The sequence below is a fragment of the Neolamprologus multifasciatus genome, chromosome 6 (genome assembly GCF_963576455.1).
Source record: "Neolamprologus multifasciatus chromosome 6, fNeoMul1.2, whole genome shotgun sequence".
NCBI lineage: Eukaryota > Metazoa > Chordata > Actinopteri > Cichliformes > Cichlidae > Neolamprologus > Neolamprologus multifasciatus.
Window position 1 is genome coordinate 22,848,434 of NC_140444.1, and position 27,625 is coordinate 22,876,058.

The following is a 27,625-nucleotide window of genomic DNA, read 5'->3' on the forward strand; positions in this document are numbered from 1 at the left end:
AGGGGGTGGGTGCTAATCCCTAGCGACCAATCACAGAGCAGCAAACGTCAGCACGTCTGCAACGGAAAATACCCGAACAGTGCTGCTTTTTGATATCGATCCGATACCAAGTAAATACAGGGCCAGAACTGCTGATACCGATACTGATAGCGATGTTTTTAACCCGTAAAGGCAGCGTGAGAGCAGTGTGTCACTCTGAAAATTCACACATTTTAATGACAACTAAATCACTACGATTTTTACTTTCCACAATAATTTGTTAACACAGCAAGAACCCACCTTTCTGCCTTTCTTTTTTTGTGTATTTTTGATTTCCAAAAAATAATTTGTTTAACACAGATCAGTGGACCACATGCTGAACTCAGAGGATAGAAACAAAGTAACAACCCTACTACGCTGGTAGCTCTGATATCAATTCCAGTGTTGGTATCGATACAAACATATTTGTGTTGTTTTGCCCACTTCTATTCAACAGGATTACAGCCCAGCAGAGTTTCATCAGAATGGTTAGAGAGGTTACGTCAGGGGTTTTTTTTCTATGCATGAATGATCGGTTTTGTTTTAATTATTATACTTTTAAAGTAGGGCTATGGGGTGGTTTGTGTGTGTTTACTTGCCCTTTGATGCGCTATATCCTTTTATATATAGGCTTACTTATCTTTTTGTTGTTACACATATATTTAATTATTTAAGACCAATAAAGATTTTTAAAGAATCCGTCCATCACACAGTGTCTGTTTGTCCCTGATATGAGTACTTAAAGTAGTTTTCTTTGAAATGCAGAATCTTCAGTCACATTACTGCAGGGGCCACTGAATGATTGAAGAACAGATGTTAGTGGTGCAGATATTTGGATCAGCCTTGTTCTAGCTTCTTTTGCTTCTACTGTTACAATCCTTGTGAATTTTACTAGTGTTACAATTAATATGTTTATTTATATTTGTTGATTTTGAGGCTTTATGCAGCCCTGGTCTGTATCTAATTACATGCAAGTTGCTCTGTGACTCCTTACTGTACATTAAGTAACTTGCTATAAATAGATAAAACGTGTTAATCCACATTTTAACACCTTTTTATGTCATCTGAAATCTCACCGCTAGGTGGCGTTAAAGCATGTTTGATCACATGTGCCCGTAGTATTTGTCACTGTCACACTATTCTTTCACTGTAATGGCCTGCCTGTTTACTCACTGGCTTAGCCAAATGTTGGATCATGGTGCACATTTTCTTTATTTTCTTTCTCCCCACGGTGATAGTGGGTCCTCCTTCACGTGTCGTTGAATGTGGGTGGTACACACTGATACCATCATGCCATCGATAAACCGGTTTATCCATGTTTTCTTCACTTGATGCTGTAGGCATTTTGTTAAACGCATATTAACTTAGGAGGTATGACTATAGATTGTGACAGCAGATTTGAGCGATTCGGTTACTCTGAGTGTGTGTGAGTTTGTGAAATAAGAGTATTATTGTTGTTTTGAGTCAGGGCAGTGAAGTGAAGCTCAGCACTGGAGACGCGTCCCTTTTCAAAGGTAACATGTAAGCTCAAAACTTGTATAAGTGAGAAAATACACTCATTGGCCACTTCACTGGGTACAGCTGCTTGCTTGTTAATAGGGGCCTTTCTATGTGGATTCTCTCCAGGTACTTGGACTGTGGGAGGAAGAAAGATTAGGTTAAGATTAGGTTAACTAGAGATTCTAAACTGCCCAGAGGTGTGAATGTGAGCACAAACATAGAGATGTTTTAGCCCTGTGACAGACTGACGACCCGTTCAGGGTATATCCTTTGATCCTATGACAGGTCGAATAGGCTCTCTTTCTTCCTTAAAGAAAAAAGGTTGAAATAATATGGTCAAATTGACCTGGTGGAATTCAAACTGAGCATTAGAATGAGGAAGAAATGTGATTTAAGTGTATTTTAATGTGGTATTATTGTTGGTGTCAGACAGCTGAGTATATCAGAAACTGCCAATCTGCTGGGATTTTCACATACAACCATCTCTAGGGTTTACAGAGAATGGTCGGAAAAATAGAAAATGTCCAGTGAGAGGCGGTTCTCGCTGATTACAGTTGTTAGAGGAGAGCGGCCGAGAGTGGACGGCTTTGAGCAGGTAGGAAAGAAAAAGGTAACTAAAACAACCACTCGTTTCTGAATGCATAATACACCAAACCTCATTAAACCTTTGCCATAAAGAATTAAAGCAACTGTGAAGTTTGAAATAGGTCTAACTCAGTACTAGCAAGGTGTACCTAATAAAGTGGCTGATTATAGAGGATCACTTCTCAGCCTCTTATACTTTGTGCTGTGATCATCACTGTTGCATTGCCAGCAAGGCAAGGACACAGATATCAAACTTCAGAAAAGTCAAAAACCTCTCAGAGTCAGAGCTGACAGCCGGATTTATTCTGAGTCATTCACGGTGACAGATACTCACGAGTAGGAGTTTAGTCAGGCGTCAAATCGGGTGTATTTCACAGCAGAATATGTGAGAACTACAGGCGCGTATAATGTGAAGCAGAAGTACACACATGTATTTGGTAGCACATTTATTTTGACACAAAATCCACAGTTTTCTGTTCAATAGAGTTAAGCAGACATCTGCGTCCAATATCGCAGAATCTCAGAGATGATCAGTGAGATGGAAGAAATCTAAATACAACCCCACCTTCTAAAAAACAAAAAACAAAACAACCCCCCCCCCCCCCCGCCCCCCAAACAAACAAAGCAAAAAAACACGATGTGCAACTAAACAGACACAACAAACGTGAGAACATCTCACTCAGTATGCATCGGAAATCTCTGAATCTGCTTTACACCAAGATACAAAATCAACTTGATATCCATGATGACACGAAAAAGTTTTGGCATTTTTTTAAATCGACAGTTATTATGTTAACATTATACTCAACATTATCCTCACAATAAGCGACAGTGATTTTTAACAAGAAAACGGCACGGTTACTCTCTCACACATACGTACGACACGCTGAAGAGCCGCAGGTAGAATTGCACAAAGATACCTTCAAAGTACACCACATGTTGTAGTAATATTAATCGGAACTATTCCATGTACAGTCACATATACATACTGCTATATATGCTGCTGTCTCGTAGCTGCAGGAGTAGAAGGAGACAGTCTTGAGTTATCCTGAATCAAAAGGATTGGATGTTTTGTTTTTTGTTTTCTGGCAAAATGGTTCAACGGCTGTACCAATGTGAGGTTTGTTTTTTTTGTTTTGTATTTTTATTCAATTCTTTAACTTTTGGCATTACAAAATAAAATCAGTACAAATATATAGTAGATACTATCTTCAGAAGGAGAGAACAGTCCTTTACAGTCAAAACTCGAGCGAGGTAACAGTCTTATATCAGGCCTTGGCCAAAGAGTGGTAACAAAGGTAAAATCTGGGGCTTTTTCTCCACACAAATTGGCTTCTGACAAGGCGAGACGAATCAAACCGCTTCTATTTACACTGACGTCAAATGAAAGCAGGAGTTGGGATACAATAAGCCCCAGTGTGCGACTCCTATGTTTCACCATCTTGTTCAGGTTCAGTCATAGAAATTAAACATCCATTCATCCATCCATCCGCTTTCCACCAGCTCATCTGGGGCTGCATCAAAAGGGAATCCCAAACCTCCCTCTCCCCAGCCACCTCCTTCAGCTCATTCAGGGAAAGCACCGAGGCATTCCCAGGAAGTGCTGAGGGACGTAGTGTCTCCGGCGTGGCCTGGGCCTACCCCGGGACCTCTTTCCACGGGGGCATGCCCAGAAAATCTCACCCAGGAGGCATTCTAATCGGATGCCTGAACCACCGCAGCTAGTATCCGATAGATCCACACGCTAACTTTGTGTTTTTGTTAATAGCTTCTATGCCGGTAGTGCAGTGGTTGAACCTGTTGCCTCACAGCAAGAAGGTCTTGGGTTCAAATCCATGAAGTGTTTCTGGGAGTCTGCATGTTTTCCCTGTTCTTTCTGGCATACTCTCAGACTCCAAGCATTGTAAATTGCCTATTCATATGAGACTGGCAACGTGTCCAGAGTGTATCCCACCTCTGCTCTATGGCAGCTGGCAAAGGCTCCAGCTAAGCCTCTGTGACCTTGAACTGGATAAGCGGAAGAAAGTGGATGGATACTTTCTAAACTAATATCAAGAGGATGCCATGTAAAAATGGTATTTTTTTGGCCTCTTTTCTAAGTCTAAAATTTAAAACAGAATGATGCCCCTTAAGACAATTATCCTAATTAAAATCTACAATAAAATGTAAAAAACTAAGCACACACTAACCAGAGCGTCAGTGACATTACAGCTCATTTGTTTCATGATCCATCACAGTTCAAAGGTTGTTGTAATGTGTGAAGTACAGAAAGAAAGCTGTGCGGCTCTTTTGCACAAATGAATGATAATTAAAGTCGAGGGAGAAGTCAAGGAGGCTCACAAACAGTCATATTCAGGATTATCTAGCCTTGCTTCACTAAAGACAGACCAATACTCCAGGAGGAGTAGCGATTCTTGTAAAAATGACTTGTACAGCCTTGAACTTGAGCACAGTGTGGGTGAAGACACATCAGGTGATCACTGTGTTTCATTAAAATCCGACCAGTACTCTGGGAGGAGTACGGATTCTTGTGAATTGCGGTGGGACAAACGGACGATGGATGCATCGCCATGGCGTAAGCTCACTGAATCTTCAGTCAGATGAGCTTAAAAAAAAAGAATCAATACAAAACACTAAAGTTTAAGGTCAGTAACATGCAAGACACACACTGGGGCTTTAAAATACAACCCGATAATATAAGTTTGCACTTACGCCAAAGGCATTTTTTTAAAAACTGCTGTGTTTGTACAATCGAGGGCCTTTGCCCAGCACAGCTAGCATATGAGTCATAAAGAGGTAAATGTCATTTCAGTTCATCTCATTTCCTGTCAGCCAGCATAAACCAGAATAAGGAAAAAAAGTGTGAATACTATTGCTAAATACTATTTTTGCAAGTCTCACATGTAATATGAGCATTTTAAAAAGAGACTGCTAAGTACTCTTAGAAAATATTTTCACCATTTGATTTACAGCTATTCATAATCCACACACACACACCCACACACACACACGCACATGCACACACACACACACACACGCTTAGATTAGCTGGGAAACTACGGATTCCTAACAGAAAAATCCTTTTTCAACTAGGCACCACTGATCAACAACACACGTTACCTAAAACTAATGAAAATGAGAAGAAACGCAAGGCTCCAAAAAGGCTTTTTTGCCAGTATGCCCAGAGGATGAACCATCTTTGTCAGGCCATCAGCGAGTCACTGCAGAGGTGCTTTGAAGATGATCATCAAGAGATCAGAAAGCAAACTGCCACTCAAACTTCCATGCAAACTCACATCTGAATGTTCAAAAGAGCAAATGTGACTTGTTCTTTTTTAGGAGTGAACTGTGCTAAATTAGATTTCTCTCCACACTACTAAGAGTTAAAAGCTTTGCCTTCAGGCATTAAACAACTAGGGACACGAAAAAAGTGGCCTCCAGTCAGTGAACTACCGAGACCCTTGTCTCATAATAACAACTACGGCAAGACAAACATGTACAAATTGTGTTGTGAGACGCTCTCAGTTTATTTTTGAGCACATTGTTGTACTGACAGATAACTACAAGAGAGAACGTATGTGCTATCCCCCGCCAGGTGAGCATGGCAGGCTAATGTAATCCTTGGCCTTGCTCTGGATGTCAACTAGTCATCAACCAGGAGGCATTTAGAGAAAAACAGTCTGACTCTGCGACGTCCCGTTTTGCCACAGCAGTATTTAAAATAAAGGAGATTCTGTTCTGTGACTTCAGATGCTCCCTTCGTACATTTACACCGACACAAACTGTCATCATGATGGGCACGTCTTTCCAAAGTGACTTCTCGAAGCACACGCCTACAGACTGGATTGCCACGCTGGCGTAACTCTGTTATTTTTTTCTTTTTGTTAAAAACAAACAAACAAACAAACAAAAAAAGCTTTCAGTCGAGCATCATGCTATAAAAAATCCTCAAAAAACAGCTTTGAGTGCGTTTTTTTGTTGCAATGCATAACCTTTTACATTCATTATCAGTTTAGGCTTAAAGTGTGCGCCTAGTAAAAAACTCAACACGAGGATTCAGAGTGATATTGCCTTGCAAAAGGCAGGAGCACATTAAAACTGCACTGAACCCAAAGACAAACAGCTGGCTAAGTATACAGTATACTGATGTAACAGTCTGAAACTATAATGTATAACTACAATATCATAGTAAAGCTTTGCCACCTGCACATTTAATTAAAGTCTGTACCCGCCCCCTTTTTAAAAAAATCTTTAAGAAGGAGGCAACATAAGACACAAGGTATAAAACACTGACCCACTGAATCAATCAATCTATGATAAGGGAAGTGGGCTCCAATAAAAAAGAAAAGGTCTTTCAATGTTTAAATGCCTAAAAAGATGACCAATATTTTATGTTAAAATGTGTGGATTTGACAAAAGTCAGAATATTTTATATCCACAGGCTGGCAGCCGGTGATACGAGCTCCATTTCAGAGCTAAAAATGCTGCTTCGATGCTTCGTACAGAGAAACACTGAAAGAAAAAGTCTAGGATGTCAGGTATTTTTCCCCTCATCTGCAGGGAAAACATTTTATCATAGTGGCTCTAGCAAAAAAAAGGATGCAGAAAGGGGAATTATTTTTTAGGATTTTGAGCCATTTGCATTTTAAGAAAAGAACACCTCGTACTCCACAACAAACCCAAATCATCTCTTATAAATCATGAGAACTTTGAGGTCTGGGGATCCCAAAATAAAATACAGAGACCCCCTCCTAAAATGTTACTCATCCAATCTGATGGGTTGCAGACATTTCTGTAAGCTCTCCAAGACTTTTCTTCAGTGATCACATTTTTCACTTCTTAAGTCTTCATCGACAGGCGGATGACAAATTAAAGGAAAACCCAGAAGCTGTTGGTATAGTTCACTTGTCTTATTAACATAGTAGTCTTCCAGGGTTGTCCCCGTCCACAGAGCGGTCCATCAGAGGTCACTGGGTGGTTGGATGAGTATGAAAATCATGTCAATAATTTTGCTAATGCCTTTGCATTCACCTGATCTCAGCTCAGTTAAACACTAATGGAAGATTTTGGAGACTTTCTACAACCATCATCCAAATGCCCCTTTTTTTTTAAAGAAAAAAAAGGACAAAAAAATAGTGTGCCATCCCTTCAGTAGATTTACAGAGATTTGTAGAACCAACACTAAGATGCAGTGAATCTGTTCTGATAGCTCAAATCTTCCCTAAGAGCAATCGCTTTCTTTTTTTCCTTTAATTCGTCACTCATCCGGTTACAAATGCTATCCCACTTTTCCTTCCTTCCATGGCTGTTTACTTACAGGGACTCCACAGTGATGATAGCCTCGTTTCTGTTAATGATGATGCTAGAAGGGGAAGAGACATGCCCACGCTGATCCGCGCAGTCGTCCAGCATGGGCGACTGTGCTGCGACCTTCTTTTGCTGGGAACAGTCCACGCCGTCCTGCAGCACATCTGCCTTCTCCCCTTCCTTCACGACATCTTTCCCTCCCTTATCGAAGCGCCCCTTCTTTGGTTCCTCATCCTCTTGTTGGCCTCTTTTCACGTGGCAGCGGCACACCTCAATACCCGAGTCACCCGTCAGCCGTCGATGCCGGAAATGGTCCTCCTCATCCTCGTCTTCGTCGTCCTCCTCCTCTTCTTCTTCTTTTTCCCTTTTTTGCACCTCCTTGCCGCCGCAGTGCACAGAGACAGCCACGTTTGATAAGAGGAGAGCCTGCTTAGGAGCTGAGTGCAGGGGCCTGGTTTTTGGATTATGAGGTGACGTCTCTTCTTTCGCTCTCTGAAGAGCCATGGCTCCGAGCGGGTCCGATGGAACGAGAGGGTGGACTTGACCAGCGGGAATGGAAGATAGCAGCGAGAGGGGAGAGAGTGGAAGGCGAGAGGAGTGTGAAGGACGGGAGTGCAAAGTGAGAGCAAGCGGATGAGATGGAGGCGAGACTCCTTCACTGCCGTTAGAGGAACATCTCTGCACCGGAATGACATCCGGAGTGACCGCAGGTATAACATCAGGTGGAACCTGCGAAGGTGGCGATGGCATCAGCGTGAAGGGGACCCCGACCCTTGGCACCACGGCCAGATCTCCTCCTGCTTCGCTGGGCGTGGACATGTGGCTGCTGTCGTATGTCTCATCCGTCACCTGGACAGAGAAGGAGGTGCTGGATGGGGAGGTGAGGGAGCAAGACTCACAGGAGCAGCTGGTGTAGTTATCAGAGCTCTGTGAGGAGGTCAGACCGCTGGGGCCGGGGCCCAAGTAGGGAGGGCAGGGGTGACGGTGGTGGTGATGATGGGGGTAAGAGGAGCTAGGACCTGCTGCGGCACCTCCCTGCAGTGCAAAGATGGAGCTGTAAGGCGGGGGAGGGGTGCTGGGCTGCGCAACAACCTCCTCGTAAGAGGGCAACTTGAAGGAAGCCAGAAAACCTGTGACGAAAGAAACACACTTTTAGGCTTCAGCTCCAGGTACGCAAACCAGTGTTACACGTCAGTTAGCTTTCTCATGGGGTTATGCCTCATTGGTGTGGTGTGGCAAGCTCATTTGTAGTCGAAGCTTATTCCTCCCACATGCCAGGGCGGTGAGGGAGCTTCACGGTGAGATGGGTATGAGTGTGAACCTGCTGGCGTCACGCTCCTTTGGTTTTGTGTTATTTTTAGAATCTGTGAATTTTTGCCTCCCAATTTCTGTCTGAAGGTGTTTCTGCTATACTAGCATGTGATGTCTATATTTTTTAAGTTTTGGGTTTGAATTCTTTACTATTCTATAGAGTCATCTCTGGCTTTACTTTATTCTTGTTCTCCTGAAGTCTTTTAGTTTTTGTGTTTTAGGTTTAGGTTCTTCTTGTCTCTGTTGTAAGTCGTTTTCTTTTGGGTTACAGTGGTCCCTCGTTTATTGCAGGAGTTACGTTCTAAAAATAACCTGTGATAGGTGAAATCCACAAAGTCGCCAACTTTATTTTTTACATTATAGATGTTTTAAGGCTGTAAAACCCTCACTACACACTTTATACACTTTTCTTAGACAGACATGAACATTTTCACACTTTTCTCTCTTGTTTAAAGACTCTCAAAGCTCAAACCTTTGTAGAAAAATAAGTCCAGTATTACAGAATAAAAACAAAGGCACCCACAGTTGCCTTTGACGGAGCAAAACGTTTCGTCAACATTGTAGTTTGTTGGGGAGAAAACTTACAAACATACAGTGCAGCACTTCAGAGTCAAACTTCTAGCGATTGAAGATTTATGTAAATATGACAAGCTGAACGCATTCTGTACTATACAGGAGACATGGCACGGAGGAGACTGATTGACAGTGGTCCACAGCCAATCAGGACGCAGAACACAATGCGCTGTGAAAAAAGAAAAAAAAAAAAGCATGCAAAATTGCACACAAAAAAATCTGAAACAGCAAGGCCGCGAAAGGTGAACCGTGTTATAGCATCACTGTATTTCTATTTTCCTTCCATAGTTAGTCACATCAAGACTCAAGAAACAACTTTTCTCCTATTACTTTCAAAAGTGCTTGTTCTCCGGCCGTCTTTCACTTCCCTAATTAACTCACAGTTTATAAATAGTTCAGTCTTCCTTATTGTCTGCTGCTGTACCTCATGTTTTCCCTTGAAAGTTTTCTAGCTCCTGTGTTCAATTTCTGTTGCTACATCAGTTATCAAAGTTTTGTATTTTCTAATACATGTCCATCAAAGCCTCCTCAGGCAAGGTGCAATAACATCTTTTAACAGATACTAAAACTCAGGATGTTTGCTCTCCATTTTTATTCTATTTTAGTTCACAAAATTGGTTCATTTTTTTCCTTCCAAAAGTCTAGTTTTTATTTTTATTGTAGTTAACTAAAACTAGCTGTGCAAAAACATTTTAGTTAAGTATGAAACCTTGTGCTACATCTGGTGTTTGTTTACCACTTCTGGAATAGTTGGACGTATATGACGCAGCATGTGAAAGACCATCCAAAATGATAACCTTTAACTTTGTTTCCTAAAATGTCAAAACTTCTAGGTTAACGTAATTTTTAACTGTGTCCATTCTTTGCATGATCACGGTTTAATAACAACGCAAATAGGTTTCACCAGGTTTACAAGAAGCTGTCAATCCATCACAGTCCACACAGACTTGAGAGATGTTTGCCGATAATAAAATTTAGATAACAAACATTGAAAATATTGGAAAATCTGGTTGTCCTCAAATGCATCTTTGCTCTGAGTTCTGTCTGTGCCTTTGGCTGGCTTTTACGCTGCATCACACACTGGTGATTTGCAAACAGACTGATGTGCACACCAAAAGCTTCTATATGAAGATTTTTACTCGCTGTTACATTAAAAGCATGAGCCTCTTTCCTCAATTAAAAACTCCCCAAAACAGTTCATTTAACAAAACACACTTTACATTTACTGCTTTATTACTTCCATATGATGCCTGTTAACAGACGTATTTTGAAGTATCTAAATGTAGGCATATTTCTATTTCCTCAGAAAAAGCGGTGCAAGGAAATCATAATGCATGCAAAGTCTGTGGAATTGATTAATTTAGTATTCAAAAGCTACAGCATGTGTGATATAAAATGAAGCAAACATACTGAGGTCCAGCATTGATGAAGGGTAGTTGCAAGCGCCGTTGTAAGCGATAAGATTGATTTCTCTCTGCCTCTGCTGCTGTTGAATTCTCAGCTTGGCCCGGCGGTGGCGGTAAGCACAGAAACAGCTGAAGAGGATCAGCACCGTCCACAAGAGCCAGAACCCTGTAGAAAACAGGAAATGAGTGGCCATCGTGATAAAGGAAAAACAAACAAACAAAGAAAACGTAACCTTCAGGTCTGTTAGCTGAATTTCATCTCAGATCTACTCTGCTTTTTATCAAAGGACTCATTGAGCTTTCAGGCGCATCAGGTAACCAACAGCCCAACGCACACACTATTCAAATTTTCTGTTCGTGCAAGCGAGCCAATCCTAAAACAGCTGTCTTAAAGACGGGGGAAGGACACATAAAAGCACCGCACCAAGGCACATTTCAATAAGGAGAGATAAGGAAGAACTGAACACGATTTATGGAGGAATGTGACTAGACTAGTGACTAGACTCTGACGACCCATCACGGCAGTGGGGAATCCCAGCGGCGATAGGATTTAGGACAGGAACACCCAGGGTGGTTGTGAAGATGAAGACTGAGGGTTGGGAAAGTGGTAGCAATGTAAAGACCAGAAAGCAGCCGAACCCCAAGACGACAGATGATAGATTACAGATCTTCCTTACTGAACGTAAACATTAAGGATTATTTTAAACTGAACCATGTAAGAACTAGAAACACTCCAAGAGTGCAAACCTCCACCAAGAAAGGAAGATGTGTAACATCAAAGTGAGGTCAGAGGTCAAATATGACATAAAATCTGGATGCAAACTATAATGTGATATTTTGAATCTGAACATAACAGTATCATCTCCTACAGATTGCCAATATTAACAAAATTTAAAGCTAAAAAACATTATGAAATTTTACCTTGTTTGAACTTAAAGGAGAGGTCAGAGGTCCAAAGCAAGGTAATATTTAGAATCTCCATATATCGTTCCCTATATGTCCATGTGCTGTCAATAAAAACACTTTGGCCTTCAGATCAATCTATTGAATTTAAAGTAGAGGTCAAATGTGACAATGTGGTATTTCCTATATTTTTGCAGTACACATCTAATTTGTAAGCATCATAGTTTCTAGGTTTTTTGTCAGTTTTCGACCATTAAATCCTTAAGTTGACATTGAAAGCCTTAGTAGTGTTTTAATGGGTCTATTAAAAGAAACCAGAGATTTCTTCCTGGTTCTTCCCGTTAAAAGGGAGTTTTTCCTTTGAACTGTCACCAAGTGTTTGGTCATCTGGGGTTGTCTGAGTGTTTATTATTATTATTATTATTATTATTATTATTATTATTGGGTCATGTTGTTGTGACTTGGTGTTACATAAATAAAACTGAATTGAATGTAAGCCAAATTTTAATGAATTGTTAACATGACCCCACTCTACACGCCTCAGTGTTTTATCAGAATTTATACGAAGCTTTTTAACGTACCGCGTTTACAGACAGAAAGAATCACAGCTACCAAAGGCTATAAAAAACATCACCTCCTTGGCAGAGGCAACAACATTAGTAGATTATGAGACCAGGACTTTAGAGCTGCAGGCAAGCATAATAGGACACCTTGAATGTTTCCCAGCAGGTCTGAGTAATGAACGATAAACAGCCATTAAATCAGAACCATTTCCTCAGTAGCACAGCAGAGAAGAAGCGGTCAGTTGACTCACACCAGAGTTCATAGTAGTAGGTGCAGCAGCCCGTCTCCCCGCAGCAATGTCCCGTTTCACACAGGTAACCTGGACTGTTGTTCACTCCAGGACAGTACTTTGGATGCCTCGCCATCTAATAGATAAAACACCACATTGCAATGTAACCACAGTGGAAATATTGTAGGAAGGTCTAAACTGGAGCCCAGTGCTAATCGCTGCACCGCCAAGATGCCCCAAATCCTCAGACTGTGGAAACTCTGACCAGCAAAAAAAAAAAAAAAAAAATAGCAGCCTCACTGACAAAATAGTAAAATTACAGTAAATCTATTTATCTTGCCTGCATAGATAACACATCTGGTATTCCTATGCTCTATCAATTTCTTCCCCCACTCCAGTTACAAAGCAACATTTGCTTAATTTGTAGATGATGTCCTCTCTCTCTCTCTCTCTCTCTCTTTTTACGTCTATTTTGGTTTTGATGTTCTCAGATGGATCATGAAGGTAACCATTTATTAGTTATGTCTTTCTGTTGTTTGCTAATGAAGCACACAGTAAGTCTAACCAAACTTTAAACTACTGATACACACAGACTTTTATGTGTACCTGAAACCCTAGAAATAAAACACAGTTATCAAAAGCATCATCAGTTGAAAATTATCATAGCAGTTTCATATTAAATCTCTGATACTTTTCTGTTAACAATGAAATAAACAGTTATTGCATCTGTAATCTTATTTTTTATATGAGCGCATATTTAATGTCAGCTGCGGGTAAAAAAGTATTTTAAAAAATGTTTTAAAAAGCCTCCCACCTTATTGATTGTGCTCATTTCGATCTGTTTCACAGGGACCTATAGTGAGAAAGGGAAGAAACTAAAGCAAGTGAAAACCCAAACATTAAAAATGTGCACATCATAAAAAGCCAGCAAATTTCAAAGCTTTTACATTATAACAACCTCAATGAGCTCAGACACTTGAGCAAAGCCATAAACCATACTAATAAAGCACTGAGGAGAGGTTGCTAAATCTGTCATGTGCATAGTTACCACACAAGACCCAAGTGCTAACAAATAATTATGCATTACTATAGCAACCACTGAGGAAAAGGCTCTGAGGCCTTTTTACCCGTGTGGACAATATTTAGTTGTGGTTAAAGGTTGAACTCCCTACCGTAGCTTCTTCGGTTACATCCAGCCCTTGCAGGGACATAGTCATCTAGTAAAAGGCAAAGAGAGAAAACAGTTAAAATGGAGCTTAAAAAAAGTAAAGGGAAAAAAAGCAACAAAAGATATGATGTGTTGTTATTACAGTAATTCAAGCATATAAAATTGGCCACAAAAGACCCATTTTCCAGTATTAAGCCGGTGGCTACTACCGACTTTTCGAGAAGAAAGAAGGGAAGGTCGCTCATACAACGGTTCCCTGTGCGCTCCCTGTTTCAAATACATGCCTGCAACTACCAATTATTTTCATTACTCATTAATCTGTTAGTTAACTGTTAGAGTCATAAAACATCAGAAAAGTACCCCACGTCTATTCTCAAAGCTCAGCTTCACTCATATTTTGATTGTTTGACTTAAAATTCCCTGCAAGGGTGTAGAGACAAAATTACAGAAAAAAAACGTGCCACTTTCCCAAAACCATAACAGTGTGATACTATATGTACACTTATGCTTCTGTAAATGTCACGCAGACCTGCTGAGAGTCAAAGGACAAAACGCCTGTGTGTGTGCTTGCGTGCATGCGTGTGTGTATCAGTGTGTGTTCTGGATGTGAGGCTATTGTAGAAACAATGTGGTGGCACAGCTGAGGCTTTGTTGCACACCAAAAACTCCAGCCTGGTAAACGAGACCCGTTTTGTTAACAAATATCTGCTGGTTATGTGTTTAGCATAAGATACAGTGCTGATCATAGTCTGCATACTTTGTGTGTGTACAATGTGCACATGTCTGTGCAACTATTCTGAGTACGAGAATCACTTCTGCTCTCTATTCATGTCGGTGACCTAAACGTTCATGAATAATCCAACTCCACATGCTTCTCTGACAGTGAAGCGTATTTAACCAAGGGACACTTATGTTTACTGTTATTTAGTATAATATGTGGCACACAACTCTGCAGTACTGTATAGTATTGTTGTGGAAGTTTTCCACTTAAATAAAGCCTGCAGACGAGCGGTGAGCGGTAGCTAACATTCTTTAATCCAAGCACACAAAGAACAGACAAACAAGCTTGTGGAGCCCCCGCATGGCCGCGGGACAGACGGTCAGCAGAGTCTCACTGAGCCTAGCATGGCTCTCAGTTAAATACCTTCTCCAGGAACAAAGGCAGTACACAGCTGTTTCACACCTTAAGGTTCACACTCCCTTGCTACTTCCCAGAGTCCTCGAAGAGACAAAAGACTGGTCCTCTGGAGTTCCTGTTTCCCCCAACATCCTTACTACACCCCCTACCATTTGTCTTAAGTATGAGTGTCAGACATGTTAATACAATAACATAATGTGATTAATACCTAAGTGAAAGAAATTCCTATACAATCCCACCCTTTGATTCTTAAATCAAGAATCACATTAAAACCAGAATTTCTTTCTTGACATTCTGTATATTACATCAAAATTATTGTTCACTTAAAGGAGTTTCACACTGTGTATCCTCACTTCACTGTTCTCCCACCACTGTTTGTTCATCTTTAATCTTCCCCACAATCTAAGCTCCCACATGCAAATGGAAACAACAATGATACAGAGGAAAGGTCTTCTCCAGGGTGTCAAAGTACTTTGCATGGCAAAGTGAAACAGCATTAGGTGGTCATTCTCAGTCACAGTCATGGCTCCTGGTGTCTGTGCCATTTACAGAGTCATAATTCCAATGCTGATCTTCCTTGCGCTGTCACTTTTGGAGTTTAGCATGCTCTCTTCATCTCTCGATTTCTGTTCCAACGCGGCTGTAGATTTAAGGCAGAGCACGTCGTACACCTTAGTTGTCTTCCTCAGCGTCAACGTCGAAAATCTTTCATTTTACTTTTAAGATTTTGCTGTTCAAAATCTCCTCGTGACAACCCTTTGGAAGCCCACTGTCGTTTGTCTGTTGTCCTGCAGATGGTCCCTGCTTCTCAGTGGTCCTCTTGAAGCGTTCTCTCCTAGTCATAGTTTGCGTCTGCGCCTCAATCAATCCTTCCATATCCCTCATGTCACGGTTCCTGCAATTTAAAAATGAAAACTTCCCCGGAAAACCCTCTTTTTCCCCTCTGTCAGCTTATCACCATTAGACATGCACAATAAAGTTGTGCATTGTCTCTTAAAAATTCTCATGGCTTCTCCCCTGAAGTAGCTTCACTTCAGGCCCTGTCGTAAGAAAAAACATTAGCCAGTGGTGTGTCCTGCTGTAAATCATGTGATTAGATCATATGATTAACCCTTTGCTGTGGAAAAAAGTGATATAGATGTTAGCGCAGCGCGTCTGTATGCACACTTTCTCACAGTGACCTCTGCACTGTAAACAATACAAGGTCATGAATAACACACCACTGGTAAATTCACAAAGACACAGAAAGTGGCATTTAAAAGGTTAAGTCAGCACAGCTCAAAAGCCCATGCAACCCAGGATGTTACTGTCACCTTTCTGCTCCTGTAACAAAGAAACATACATACATCCACCCTTTTGTCAGGTCAAGGTGGAGGTGCAATCTTGCATACTGGTGTCAACTTAGTCAAAGCTTTTGTCAGTCCAGTCAGTCCCCATTTTTATTTGCTGACAGTAGAACCTCTCGTGACGCAATAAGTTTCTACTGCCAGCAATGACGTCATTTCAAAAAAGAAAAAAGAATTTAGACTGGATTATCGCGCTGAATCCTTTTTGCCAGGGACTTGTTTTCTGATTGTCCCAAATAAGTGGCTTTCTCCCGAGCCCATTTTAATTTTGGAGAAGCTCACTTGCGATTGGTCAACATGTTGTGTAGCGCTTTCGATTCCGATCTTGCTTGAAAAAGAGAAAATTGCCAAACAAAAAATCTCAGTGCACTGTTAAAAATCAAAAAAATATGAAGGCCTAGTTTTAGAAGTTGTCTAAGCGTACTCTCTTAGAATGATGAAAAAACAAAACTAATTGGCAGGTTCAAAGTGGTACCAAAAGAAAATGCATCAGTAAATCTCCAAAACTTTCATCCACCAGTCACACACCTCACACAACAACAATATTCTATTAGATAATGAGTTTTTTGTTTTCCCCATGTACCCAGATGTGTGTCACGATAAGACCTCCCCCACACATCAGAAACCAGAAACTCAATAATCTATTAGTCCCCACTCATCTGATCCTCCCTCAGCATTCTGTTCACCGCTGATTCAATCATCCTTCCCCAAAAATAATACTAGTTCACTAGTCTATGTATCACTTCTTAACCTACTAAGCTAACCGGACAAGATGATGGTAACAGAAATGCATGCTTAAAATGCTATTTGGTCTTCATGAGCTTCATTGCATGTGTGTTTGTGTTAGTAGGATTAATGCATTTTCTGTTTGTGTAATTTTTGTGTACCTCTCCTCTTTGCGGTGCTCCAGACACTTTTCAATTCTCCACACAAGGCAGTCGTTTTTTCCTTCCCAGTTTCCTAAACCCAAATTTCATTCCCACACTACAACAGCCTTCCTCCATGTTGTCCCCTTCTCCTTTGACTGTGGTCTCATCTCATCTCTCCCCCTTGCAGCAGTCCAGTGAGAGTCAGTTGTCTTTCAGCTTTGTCCTGTGTTTTCCACTGTCTCATTTTGCCATTTTTGCACCGAAAGTGGCAAATGTCCAACTCAAGCAGTCTTTTCAAAAGTCCATTCACACACAGTGAAGGTGCAGCTTGTTGGAAATGCACATCCATCCATCCAGTCATGATGATGCCATTTTTCTCCTTGCTGTCGCTGTCTTGCACAGCTGTTGCTGCTGGACCTTTTCTTCACTGCTCAGGATACTGCTGTGAGCTCTCGAGATACATCTCGTTGTTCTGAAACTGCATTTCTAGTCTTCAGGGAGAAATTCTTGGAGTTTGTGTTCTCAGGGTGACAAACACATGGAAGTTAAGCTGTAAAACAATTCAGACAAAACTTGGCTTGAGTGTTTCTAATGGTGTTAACCTATAATTTTCTCCCGACTGCTGCACGTGGAAAATTGATCCAGGTCTGCTCTTCACCTGCAAGTGACACACTGAGACATTTGATCATTCTTCTCATTGCTTAAAACAACACATCTCCCCTCTCTGGTTCTGAACTCCCCTTTCTTAAAAACCCAGAGAGATTGTAGTTGTTCTACATTGAAAAACACCAAACCCTCTTCCTATTTTTTTTTGGTTTATTTTTATCAACAATTCTACTAAAAAGAATTTTTCGTGTGTGTCCACCCTAGGGGAGCTGGTGGCCTGCAGTACCACCCTCTCCCGCTAGTTGGAAACAACTTTTACACGCATTTCTACACTCCTCTCTTTTTTTTTTCCTGTTTTTGTTCCCCATTTTCAACATTTTGAAACCCCATTTCTCACTGTTTTTACACACACACACACACACACACATCAACTTTTCCCACACAACCATTCTCTGCAATCTTACACACCACACATTTACTCAATTCTTACCATACAGTCACGTATTGAGTTTTGTCTCTGGCCGCCTGGTGGAAGGCCTGCCGCTTTACTGGATCCAGCTTCTCTTTACATTCAGAGCGTCCTCTGCAATGGCCTTCTTCCCTTACCGGCAGAAAAGTGCTAAAATACCGTCATTTCACGCACTGTAGTACGCAGAAATGATTATCAACGGTGGACTCGAACCACCCTTCCCTGTGATGGACCGGTGTTTTTGCAATTACTCTGGCAGAAGACTGCTTTTCTTTTGCACAACACCGGAACCGAACACAAGCCTGGGGACTCTAACCCCAGGATTTTCCCCGACAGTGTACCCGAACCGCCGTTCCTGTGACGTACTTGGACCGAACACAGGTCTGGGCCGGCTTCTCCCCAACAGCGCACTCGAGCCACTGTCCTTGTGATGGACCGTACCCAACACAAGCCTGGGGCCTCAAACCACCAGGATTTTCCCTCCGGAGACTCGAACTCCGGAGTCGGCCAACGTTCTCCCCTCGGCCAGACAAAAAACTCTCCATGACTGTATACAAGTTAGCTACAACTCACCCATCTGCAGCAGTCCCCTCAAAGTCGATAGTCTCTGTGGTGACTGAAACACACGGCTCCGTGACTCCTCCATTTCCTTTGCTTCAACAGCTGGTAGGACAAAGATACCTTTTTCCTCAGGGGTGATCAGCCCGTCCACGGAACTGTTGTTCAGCGACCACACGGACTATCCCATCCTCGTCGCCATTTTGTTGTGGAAGTTTTCCACTTAAATAAAGCCTGCAGACGAGCGGTAGCTAACATTCTTTAATCCAAGCACACAAAGACAACATACAACCAAGCTTGATGAAGTCCCCCATGACCGCGGGACAGACGGTCAGCAGAGTTGTTCCTGAGCCTAGCATGGCTCTCAGTTAAATACCTTCTCCAGGAACAAAGGCAGTACACAGCTGTTTCACACCTTAAGGTTCACACTCCCTTGCTACTTCCCAGAGTCCTCGAAGAGACAAAAGACTGGTCCTCTGGAGTTCCTGTTTCCCCCAACATCCTTACTACACCCCCTACCATTTGTCTTAAGTATGAGTGTCAGACATGTTAAAACAATGAAATAATGTGATTAATACCTAAGTGAAAGAAATTCCTATACAGTATACACTTGTAACACCTGATGCATCCACAGGGCAATTGACATTGCATCACAAAACATTATGTGACATTAGTGGAAGAGTATCAACCTGACAAGGGCAGACAGGCTCCAAATAAGTACCTGGCATTATAGCAAACACAGGAAAGTAAAATAACTCACATTTTTCTCATCAGAAACTGGTGCGGTTGTAGATAGAAATATGTGTATATGATTACAACCGCTTTCCTCGAGATGCTTTTATAGAAAACTGCTTTTCAATTCAATTTTATTTATATAACACCAAATCACAACAGTGGGAAAAACGTTGTTTCAGGAAGAAATCTGAAACAACATTTCTTCCTGGGGGTGACGGGAGGGATACAGGAGAAACGACACACTGTGGAAAAGAGCCAGAGATTATTAATAACTAATGATTAATCCAAAGTAAATGTAGAGTGCTGTATAAACAGTGTGAGTATGAGTAGGTGAAAAAAGATAAGTGAAAAAGAAACAGTTCAGATGGGAATCTTATGGGAAGCCCTCCAGCAGCCTAGGCTTGTTGCAGCATAACTAAAGGAGGATTCAGGGTCACCCGATCCAGCCCTAACTATATACTTTATCAAACTGGGAAGTTTTAAGACTAATCTTAAAATTAAAGAGGGTGTCCGTCTCCTAAATCCAAACTGGGAGCTAGTTCCACAGAAGAGAAGCCTGAAGGCTGAAGGCTCTGCCTCCCATTATACTTTTAAATATGCTAGGAACTACAAGCCTGCAGTCAAGAGGGAGCCACTGAAGAGAAACTAATATGCTTCCTTTTTCTAGTCTCTGTCAGTAGACTTGCTGTAGTATTTTGGATAAACTAAAGGCTTTTCAGGGTGGCACGGTGGTTAGCATTGTTGCCGCACAGCAAGAAGGTCCTGAGTTCAACTCCACCATCAGGCCGGGGTCTTTCTGTGTGGAGTTTGCATGTTCTCCCCATGTTTGCGTGGGTTCCCTCCAGGTACTCTGGCTTCCTCCCACAGTCCAAAGACATGCAGTTTGTGGGGATAGGTTAATTGATTAATCCAAATTGCCCAGCGCGAATGGTTGTCTGTCTCTGTGTGTGTTAGCCCTACGACAGACTGGCGACCTGTCCAGGGTGTACCCCGCGTCTCGCCCTATCCCAGCTGATGGGCTCCCGCGACCCTGAAAAGGATAAGCGGAAGGGAATGGATGGATGAAGGCTTTTCAGTGAGTTAAGGGCAACCTGATAATAACAATGCATTACAATAGTCCAGCCTAGAAGTATTAAATGCATGATCTAGTGTTTCAGTGTCACTCTGAGACAGGATGTTTCTCATTTTAGAGATGTTGTGGAAATGCAAGAAAGCAGTCCTACATATGTGTTTAAGATGCGGTTTGAAAGGCATATCCTGGTGAAAAAATAAATGAATAAAGCCCAAGATTTCTTAGTGTTCCTGGAGGCCATCCAGAGTAAGCATCTGGTTAGACACCATGTTTCTAAGATTTATAGTACAATGACTGACTTTAGAAGCAGGAAATTAGGGCCTCATTGTCTTTGAAACAGTATTTGGCATTTGTTATCTAGCTTCATGGATAGATAAAGTTGGATGTCATCTGCATAACAGTGAAAGTATATGCTATGCCCTCGATTGATACTGCCTAAAGGAAGCATGCATAATGTAAACAGAACTGGACCTTGCACAGAACCAAGTGGAACTCCATAATTAACCTTAGTGTGTGAAGATGACTCCCCATTTCCATGAACAAATCAAAGTCTATTAGATAGATACGAAATGTTAAAATTTCCATAAAAGCAATTCCTGGAATCTAATCTTGATGTACCAACCAGGCAAAATCTTTCCCTCCAAATATCAATATCAATTCCATTTTTGATTTCAGTTTTATCTATCCAGCACCAGTTTACAGTAACAGTTGTTACTAATCATCACACAATCCATTGTAAGCAAGCATTTGGTGACAGTGGGAAGGAAGAACTGCTGTTTTAACAGGAGGAAATCTTCAGCAGAAGCAGCCTCAATGAGGGGCAGCCATCTACCACGTGGATATAAGAGGAAGTACTAAGGAAAATGAAGGGAAATATAGGGGAACCACAAATGATAAACAAGGCAATAAACAAAGAGGCAGCAGATAATAGTTTCTGACATGCAGTAGTTGGATATGTCGTTTGTCCCTTCTCTTTCAGCTCTCTTTTATAATTTAGGCTTACACCTTTGGAGGTTAACTAGAAGATTGGATTTGGTAATGAGATGACCCTCAACAAATTGGGAGCTGAAGGCTCTGCCTCTCATTCTGCTTTTAGAAACTCAAGGAATCAAAAGTAAGCCTACAGCTTGAGAACAAAGTACTCTCTTAGGATATTTTGACACTATGGCGTTTTAAAGATATAATAAGGCCTAACAGGATTTTGTTTTTAAAAAAAAATTTTTTTAAACGAATTCTGGACAAATACAGTAGAGATTCTTTTGTAAACTGATAAATATTGGGTTATGTTACCTACCGTTGCAAATACCACAAAATCTGGGGACTTGGCCTATACTGATGGAAAACATAAAGAGTCAAGACAGGAAATGTTCTGTCATAAATACCATCAGGTTGAGTTCCTATGTGCTTCCTGAGAGGTAAGCCCACCACACGGCACAGGATATGCATACAAGTGTGACCCCAAGTCATTCAGGCTTCCTCAGATACCGCAGACTAACCACAAATGATTTCCAGCCAAGGGTCCTGACAAGTCTCCATAACTTTGCTTACAAAACCCCCCAAAAGAATAGTAAAAAACAAACAAACAAATAAAAAAATAAAAAAAATAAAAATTATGTGCAAATGGCATCATTTTATTTTCAAAGCTTTTCTTAGCAAAGTCAACCAGTTCCCCAATGTTTAAAATGTAAACAGACCGTTCCTCAAGCAGGAAGAACACTGAGGAGGCTCAAGTGTTATACACAAATATTTACTGCAACAAGGCCAACTAAGGAGGACAGAGTGCAACAAAACAGGTCAACATGTGAAACCACTGTCCAATACGACAACAGGACACATTTATACAAACACAACTCATTCATGTGTACTGCACAGTTTTTCCCTCTCTGAAATAGGGCAGATAAAGTGCTGTGAAAAGTATTTGCACCTTTCCTGATTTCTTTTTTCCCCCTCCATATTTATTACACTTACATGTTTCAGATGTTTTTAAATGATGATTTGTCCAAACCTACCTGGCCCTATGTGAAAAAAGTAATTGCCCCCCTTGTTAAATCATGAATGAACCACATTGACCATACGAGTTCAGTTTTACTTGCCACACTCTGGCCTGATTAATGGTGGACCTGTTGAATCAAGAAATCACTTAAACAGAGCCAGGAAAGGGTACAAAGCCAGTTATAAAGCTTTTGGAGTCCACGGAGTCACAGTGAGACCCATTATTCACAAATACAGAAAAAAGATTATTTGTCTGCAGACAGACGCTGAGTCGCTACACTCCTGCATGTATGCTCAGTAGGCACCACTGAGTGTCTCCGGTAAATGACCTCTGAGAGACCCCTCCTCAGAGTGACCTCTTGTGGCCCTGCCTAAGGAAATAATTATCAGCAACTGGAAGCCCAAAATAACCATTGTGTAAAACACTCTAGTATTCAGACCTTTCTCTAGCACATTCCACTTCAGAGCCTTAAAATGCTCCACACCTTATACAGTGGGGCAAAAAAGTATGTAGTCAGCCACCGATTGTGCAAGTTCCCCCACTTAAAATGATGACATAGGTCAGTAATTTGCACCAGAGGTACACTTCAACTGTGAGAGACAGAATGTGAAAAAAAAATCCATGAATTCACATGGTAGGATTTGTAAAGAATTTATTCGTAAATCAGGGTGGAAAATAAGTATTTGGTCACCTCAAACAAGGAAAATCCCTGACTCTCACAGACCTGTAACGTCTTCTGTAAGAAGCTTTTCTGTCCCCCACTCGTTACCTGTATGAATGGCACCTGTTTGACCTCATCATCTGTATAAAAGACACCTGTCCACAGCCTCAACCAGTCAGACTCCAAACTCCGCCATGGCCAAGACCAAAGAGCTTTCGAAGGACACCAGGAAAATAATTGTAGACCTGCACCAGACTGGGAAGAGTGAATCTACAATAGGCAAGCAGCTTGGTGTGAAAAAAATCAACTGTGGGAGCAATCATCAGAAAATGGAAGACATACAAGACCACTGATAATCTCCCTCGATCTGGGGCTCCACGCAAGATCTCATCCCGTGGGGTCAAAATGATCATGAGAACGGTGAGCAAAGATCCCAGAACCACACGGGGGGACCTGGTGAATGACCTGCAGAGAGCTGGGACCAAAGTAACAAAGGTCACCATCAGTAACACACTACAACGGCAGGGAATCAAATCCCGCAGTGCCAGACGTGTTCCGCTGCTGAAGCCAGTGCATGTCCAGGCCCGTCTGAAGTTTGCCAGAGAGCACATGGATGATACAGCAGAGGATTGGGAGAATGTCATGTGGTCAGATGAAACCAAAGTAGAACTTTTTGGTATAAACTCAACTCGTCGTGTTTGGAGGAAGAAGAATACTGAGTTGCATCCCAAGAACACCATACCTACTGTGAAGCATGGGGGTGGAAACATCATGCTATGGGGCTGTTTTTCTGCCAAGGGGACAGGACGACTGATCCGTGTTAAGGACAGAATGAATGGGGCCAAGTATCGTGAGATTTTGAGCCAAAACCTCCTTCCATCAGTGAGAACTTTGAAGATGAAACGAGGCTGGGTCTTCCAACATGACAATGATCCAAAACACACCGCCCGGGCAACAAAGGAGTGGCTCCGTAAGAAGCATTTGAAAGTCCTGGAGTGGCCTAGCCAGTCTCCAGACCTCAACCCCATAGAAAATCTGTGGCGGGAGTTGAAAGTCCGTGTTGCTTGAGAAGATCTGCATGGAGGAATGGGCCAAAATACCAGCTACTGTGTGTGCAAACCTGGTAAAGACCTATAGTAAACGTTTGACCTCTGTTATTGCCAACAAAGGTTATGTTACAAAGTATTGAGTTGTATTTTTGTTATTGACCAAATACTTATTTTCCACCCTGATTTACGAATAAATTCTTTACAAATCCTACCATGTGAATTCATGGATATTTTTTTTTTCACATTCTGTCTCTCACAGTTGAAGTGTACCTCTGGTGCAAATTACTGACCTCTGTCATCATTTTAAGTGGGGGAACTTGCACAATCGGTGGCTGACTAAATACTTTTTTGCCCCACTGTATTTTCTCATGACCAAGCTGAATTTTAGTTAAAAAGTCAATGCAATAGCATCAACAAAGCTTCTTTATTTTACCCTCAAAAAGTCATATTCATTCACTTTCATTTCCCTTAGTTATCCATGCCTCAGCAGTTTGAGAGTCACTGCAATGCTACAGTACATAATTACTGACACTGTCAACCATCACAAATACAAACAACCTAAATAAACCACACGGAGTAACAACAGCAATCAACAATTAATCAGAAGACTAGCAAACAAAACAACGTTAAGACCTGCCTGTGAGAAACTCAACGGCGGGTAGAGAGGGGGAAACTTATCCATATCATGAAACCGCAATGTTTGGGAGAAGCAACAATGACATTTAAAATCATATCCAGCCAGAGGTCAAAGACACACTTTTATGTTTCCATGAAGTTGCAAGACACTCACACACTCAACGGCATAGCAGGTACTTTCCCTCGTTTCCCTAAGGGTCACTGCAACGGATGGATTTTTTAAAATCTTAACAACATCAACAGTTTGCATATTACGATGAGTAATTGACTATAAATAAATAAAAGCAGTTCTTGTGAGTCTTTTTATTAAAGTAAGATCAAGCTATGTAAAAGCTTAATTGTAAAAAAAAAAAGTTGGGATGTTGAGTAAAACTTAAATAAAAATAGAATCAATGATTGCAAATCTCATAAAATTGTACTGCGGGCAGGCCAGTTCAGCATCTGAACTCTTTGATTTGGAAGCCATGCTATGTCATAGATGCAGTTTAGCATTGTCTTGTTGAAATATGTAAGGCCTTCTCTGAAAAAGGCATCTTCTGGATGGGAGCACATGTTGCTCTACCATTAATGCTAAACTCTTTCAGCACTGATCAAGTGTTTCCAGATGTGAAAACTGCCAAGTCGACAGGTGCATGCCATCAGCGATGCTGACCTTTGAACTGAGCACTGATAACAAGCTGGATGCTCCTTTTCATCTTTAGTCCGGAAGACGTGGTGTCCTTGTTTTCCAAAAATAAGTCTAAAACGTTAATTTCTCTGACCACAGAAAAGCTTTTTTTTTTTTTTTTTTTTTTTAAATACACCACAGTCAAAGAGCTTTGGCCCAGAGAAAGATGGACTTTCTGGATCATGTTCCCGTCTGGCTTTGTTTTTGCGTGATAGAGTTTTAACGTGCCTTTGTGCATGGCATGGCGAATTGTGTTCACCATGATTTCTGGAAGTGTTTATGAGCCCCTGCTGTGATTTCCATGACAGAATCCTTCCTGTTTTTAAATGCAGATCCACTTGAGGGCTGGAAGATCGGCCTTGTTCACTGCACACAGAGATTTCTCCAGATTTTCACAGTCTTGATGATATTATGGATTGTATATGATGAGATATTCAAAGTCTTTCCAAATTTACATTGAAGAACATTATTCTGAAATAGTTCTGCAACTTGTAGACAGCTTTCTGCATACTGGTGAACCTCTCCCTGCCTCCCTAAGATGCTCTTTTTATACCCTATGATGTTACTGATCCGTTTCCATTTAACCAAATTATTTGGAAAATTTTCTTCCAGCTTTCTTTTTTAGCACCACATACTTTTCCAGCTTTTTGCTACCCACATTTCCGCTTTGAAATGTGCTGCTGCCCTAAATTCAGAATGAGCTAAATTTTTTCGTGATAAAGTAAAATGTCTCAGTTTAAACATCTGATGTGTTTTATATGTTCGACTGCAAATAAAATATAGGATTATCAGATCTGCATTTTACACAGTCTCCCAATTCATTTAGAACTGGAGTTGTATTCACTGAATACTTTCAGACAACACGCTCAAAGCAGAGAACAACAGTCATTGAACAAACCACTTCCCCAGTTCAGCAGAATAATGTTTTTCTTCTTAACAGCCAAGATTCACAAGGTGTCTTGCATTAAAAAGCTCTTGTTTGTCCATTTGCAGGTTTAAGCCACATTGCTAAACAAGGAATTTTTACTTGTCCACAAGTCTTGAAAACTACAATCTAAAACTGAAATACGGCAAATCATAACCAAAAATTCATTAATTTAGTGTCTCCAAGTTTAAATTAATAAAAACCGAGAATCTTTGCTTTATCTTAAAGGATTTGCAAACCAATCCTGTTATGTCTAAGATAACCACGTCTACAAGTCAAACTTACAGATATGTTGCATTGGCCACAGACTCACAGACAGCCTTCCCAATGTTAAAAATAATTAAATATAAAATAAAACAGAGACCTAAGCTGACTGACTGCAGTGGTGCACAAATACACGTGCTGTCTCGTGTATGTCACAGATGTAGTGACCAAAAGGTGACAAAAAAAAAATAATAATAATAATATGCCGAGGTCACTGCTGTTTGTCAACAACCCCATAGGCCGAGGGAAGCATGTTGCTCTGCAGAACAGCTGCTGACAGCTGCGTGCGCATCAAAGGTAAAGCTGTGCAGTGCATTACCTCCATAGTCTGCAGCCCGTGGCAGAAAGTCAGCGTTTTCTCTGGATCCATGGCTAAACCCTCATCACCACTGTCCCATTCCACAGACAAGACAGCATCCCCATCCGCCATTCCCCCCAAACGGGCTGATGCCCCTCCCCGTCTCCGCTGCACGCTCCGGTGTACCGGGGCCGCTCTCTCGGTGTATTTTACGGCTGAACCTGCGCAAATTCACAACACAGACGGCTCAGTCGGCTCCTGTTGTTTGCTGTAGTAGAAGGAAGATGTTTCACTCGTAGAGACGGACGGAGCCGAGCATGATGTCATGCTTTTTCCCCCCCAGCCACCACAGTACTTACACGGGAGCGCTGTATGCTTTGATTGGCCGGAGCTCCCAGCAACAGCCTCAGAGAGGCTGCTTTCACGGTCCACACGGTGTTGCTCTATTAAACACAAATATAACCACAACGAAATAAATAGTGGCAAAAATGTAAGAGCTTTGCCCAGGTATGTTTTTTTGCTGAGGCAAAATAAATGTCTGAATCTAGTTAGTTTATATAAATATTAACAAATTAGTAATGAAATTATGAAAATAATTTTCTTAAGAGCTCAACTTTTGTAAAACTTTTGCAGCACACCTACCTGTATCAGATGCGAGTTAAGTTTTCGGTTCTATTTGACATTATTTAATAATATAACTTCCAAATAAACTGCATGCATCGCAACATTTCGGAACGTTTATTTACAATGGAACTGCTTCGATACTGTAATTATT

General features: G+C 41.3%; 1 protein-coding gene across 3 annotated transcripts; it reads right to left on the reverse strand.

Moving 5' to 3' along the window:
- Nucleotides 1-2,384: 2,384 nt before the first annotated feature.
- Nucleotides 2,385-27,625, reverse strand: LOC146517016 (uncharacterized). 3 transcript variants are annotated; one of them, XM_085161838.1, is made up of 8 exons: nt 27,493-27,625; nt 27,210-27,293; nt 26,872-27,071; nt 13,569-13,613; nt 13,211-13,249; nt 12,418-12,532; nt 10,705-10,866; nt 2,385-8,540 (listed from the first exon to the last, which is right to left on the reverse strand). In XM_085161838.1, exons 3-8 carry the CDS (start codon nt 26,980-26,982, stop codon nt 7,417-7,419), a joined length of 1,596 nt encoding a protein of 531 aa, XP_085017964.1. In that variant the 5' UTR covers nt 26,983-27,071; nt 27,210-27,293; nt 27,493-27,625; the 3' UTR covers nt 2,385-7,416. The 3 variants fall into 3 exon arrangements, with proteins under 3 accessions (XP_085017964.1, XP_085017966.1, XP_085017965.1); XM_085161840.1 differs by having other exon boundaries at nt 26,872-27,118; XM_085161839.1 differs by lacking the exons at nt 27,210-27,293; nt 27,493-27,625 and having other exon boundaries at nt 26,872-27,202.